Here is a 3471-nt window from a genome sequence, read left to right as displayed (position 1 = left end):
TCTTATATATAAATTAACAAAGGAAGGCAATGTAAAGCTGTGCAAAGGCAATCCTGATTTAAGTCGGTGAAAATAGCTTTAACCAGGACGTTGTCGGCTTTTACTATACAGATCTCGGCATAAAACTGAAATTTCTGCTTGAAAGACAAAGGAATAGGATAAGTTTTCTAACATTAATGCCTTTCCAGGTAGTGTGAATATGTAAGAGTGAAATGGCTCCAACCACACTGAGAATTGCTGCCTAGACGATGAATGGCATAGTTTAACAGTTCTTTTGTTCCTCTCCAGCTTTTAACGAATTTAATGTTTACCACACGTTTTAAAAGTTGTATCTTGAAAATATAAACAAAAACGAAACAGTTATATTAGATACTTCAAACGTAAATAGTTTATCTCGTTTCTTGAACAGTCCCATAAAGTATGAAGCTAGGTCAGGAGGATAATGACTAAATTGTGAAAATTAATACACTAGTTAAAAGTATTTACGTGAGGAGAAAAAAAAAGACGAAAGTTCGGTGATTAGAATTACTTCTGTCAAATTTGAATTGTACAGTTGCAATGTTGATAAGGTGAAATGCTGGCATGATTGTTGTATAAAGAGCATTTTATTCAACTTAAACGGAAAATTCCCTGCAAATACGCTTGATTTTGGCAGTTTTACATTTTCTAAGTCACAAATATTTGTAGTTTTCATTACGATAGTAAATAAAAAGGCGGAGACCGACTATATGTAATCTGAACCTTTCCCCCCCTTATTTATTAATTTTTTTTTACGGAATCCCACGTTTTAGGCAATGGAGATTCCGATTCTGAAAAAAAAATTGTTTGAAAAATTTCAATTCCCCCCACCCACCAAGCAGGCTATTTACATGCTAAAAATAACAGCCAAATCTCACAAAACTAGTGTTAGGTTTAGGGTCAGGGGTACGGTTAGGGTTAGGGTTAGGGTTTGAGTTAGGGTTAGGTTTACCCTGTGGATCTATATAAAACCCGGGGGGGGGGGAATCGAAATTTTGAAATTGAGATTTTTGAAAATTTTTTTTCAGAATCGGAATCTCCATAGCCTAAAACGTGGGATTCCGTAAAAAAAAAATAATAATAAGGGGGGAAAGGTTCAGATTACATATAGTCCATCTGGACCAATAAAAATATGTATAATATTCCATCTTCACACAAAATAAAAACAATTGCTACTGCGCCCTGATCTGCCGAACTGTGTCAATATACTGCAACAGGAACCAATTTTATAAAAAAAATTGTTTTGTAGTAATAGTTTCACTACTTATCTCAGAATAAAGAGGGCAACCTGATTAACTAAAATGTCAATTTAGGAATAAATCTGTTCAGTATCACCCAATCGTATCATCGTAAAAGTTCAAATCTATACGTGTAATAGCCATATCGATCCATTAAAATTTCAGATATTTGCTTGAAAATATATAAATTATATAAACTCTACAAAATGTGCAAACCAGTTTTGAAAAAATTGCTTATGTACATTCGCATACAAACACTCAGAAGCATACGTAAACATATTCTTTCACAAATATCAATAACACGAGATTCATTTAAAGTAAATGCGAAAGAAAGAAATGAATTTTTAGTGACAGGTCAAGCAATTAACTCTATAGCTATGGCGGGAAAACTCACTAGGTAATTTCATATGGTCGGCGAGATGATTAGAGTTAGGATTTTATTTTTGTTGACAAATGAAAATGAAATTGTGACATAGTTTCAATTCTCAATAGAAGCCACTAATAAAAGGGAAATGCGTGAACATTATACTTCCCGTTTCTTTCTCCTTTAAAATGTCATGTAAAAAAAAAAAAGAGTTTTATATCTCGAAGTAGTAGTGCTCATATATGCACCTTTTATTCTTTACGTAGATTAAAAACAACTTAGCTTCAGAGAAATTGTTATTCAAGCTTATTAGCATCACGACCGAAATCAGAAATCGAAACTAGATTTAGATTTATTCCTTGGTTTTGATTCTTGATCCCGTCTACTTTTTTAAGATTAGCACCGTATTTAACAAGAACCCCTTTTTAGATTTAATAGAACTAGTTATGCATTACAATTCTCTGAGTTTCGATCCTGTTATACTCTATTGAGTCAATTCTTCTCCCATTATAAGCATTTAAAAAGAATGACTTTTACATCATCAAACTTACGATTCATGGTCGGAACCTTTTCACTTTTTTCTAATTTTATTTATGAGAACGGTATGAACGTTACACATTCCCATTTATACTGTCTTATAAATAAATTTTAGGGATTCTGTACCTGAACAGAAAGTGTTCAAGAATTTAACATTTTTCTTATAACCACATTACAACGAATGTCAAAGAAAGATCATTATCTCTAATTCTAATATAGTATTAATCACCATTTTTTAATGATTCTTCGCATTCAAGCAAAATCTCGTTTCCCCTCTACAATAAATGTCACTGCAGCAATCTACTCCCCCCCTACTAACTCCCCAAGTAATACTGATTAGTACTCTTCCTCTTCCTCCTTAACTGTTTATCCTACTCACGTTGGCTGAGAAGGCGAAAGTGAAGTTATTAAAAAAACAGCGAGAAAAACATCGCAAAGACGGCAATCGTTGGTGGGGAGGAAGGGATAGTGAGAGGAAAGAGGAGACAAAAGGAGTGGGACGAATTTTAGTAGGGTGAGTAATAAACTGAGAGTATGAGCGGGAGTGTAATAGAGAGAGAAAGTAAGGTTGGGAAAATAAAAACGAAAATAGAGGGCTAGAGAAGGGAAGATGAGAGAAAGAGAGAGAAAAAAAAGCAAATATTAAAAGAAAGAATGAGGGGGCATAAAAGGAGTGGGACGAATTTTAGTAGGGTGAGTAATAAAGTGAGAGTATGAGCGGGAGTGTAATAGAGAGAGAAAGTAAAGGTCGGGAAAATAAAAACGAAAATAGAGTGAGGACTAGAGAAGGAAAGATGTGAAAGAAAGAGAGAAAAAAGCAAAGATTAAGAGAAAGAAAGCGTAATATAATAATAATTAAAAAAATACCGTATCCCCCTCTCCCGTATTGGCACACGTGAATGGTTTATAGTGTTGTAGGCAACTGTTTAAAGCAGTGCAGCAATTGTAACCATTTGCGATATTATTAGTAAACTGACTGTTTCTTCTGTAGTGCCCTCACTTTAGCTCTTCGATTCTAACATGGGTAAGCATTTTTTTTTTTTTAAAGATTTTCTGATCATGTCAAAATATGCAACTTGTTACTAAATTTAAATGCTCTTATTGAAAAAGTTTCTTCCATTTGTTTCTTCTAGAAAAATCTGAGTTGTACAATCGTTAGCTGAAAAAAAAGCGTGCCGTTTAACTCGAAGAAAAAATTTGTTGGGGTTTAATTATAGGTATATGACGGCACATAATTTTTCGAGTTACCTGATTTAACTTTTCATTCTCTCAGAAATAATTTAATAATTTTCTCATTTTTTAAAAATTTAATTT

The 3471-nt window shown here is 33.2% G+C and overlaps 1 protein-coding gene across 1 annotated transcript in view; it reads left to right on the top strand.

Annotated features, from left to right (window-relative positions):
* Positions 1-3024: 3024 nt before the first annotated feature.
* Positions 3025-3471, top strand: part of LOC106875655 (high mobility group protein B1) — a 7993-nt gene continuing 7546 nt past the window's right edge. The window contains exon 1 of the mRNA XM_014923894.2: positions 3025-3181. Within this exon, the coding sequence (XP_014779380.1) occupies positions 3178-3181 (4 nt within the window). The 5' untranslated portion in view covers positions 3025-3177. The remainder of the gene's footprint in view (positions 3182-3471) is intronic.

Source organism: Octopus bimaculoides, chromosome 6 (assembly GCF_001194135.2).
Source record: "Octopus bimaculoides isolate UCB-OBI-ISO-001 chromosome 6, ASM119413v2, whole genome shotgun sequence".
NCBI classification, from domain to species: domain Eukaryota; kingdom Metazoa; phylum Mollusca; class Cephalopoda; order Octopoda; family Octopodidae; genus Octopus; species Octopus bimaculoides.
This window is presented reverse-complemented; position numbering and strand designations above follow the sequence as displayed.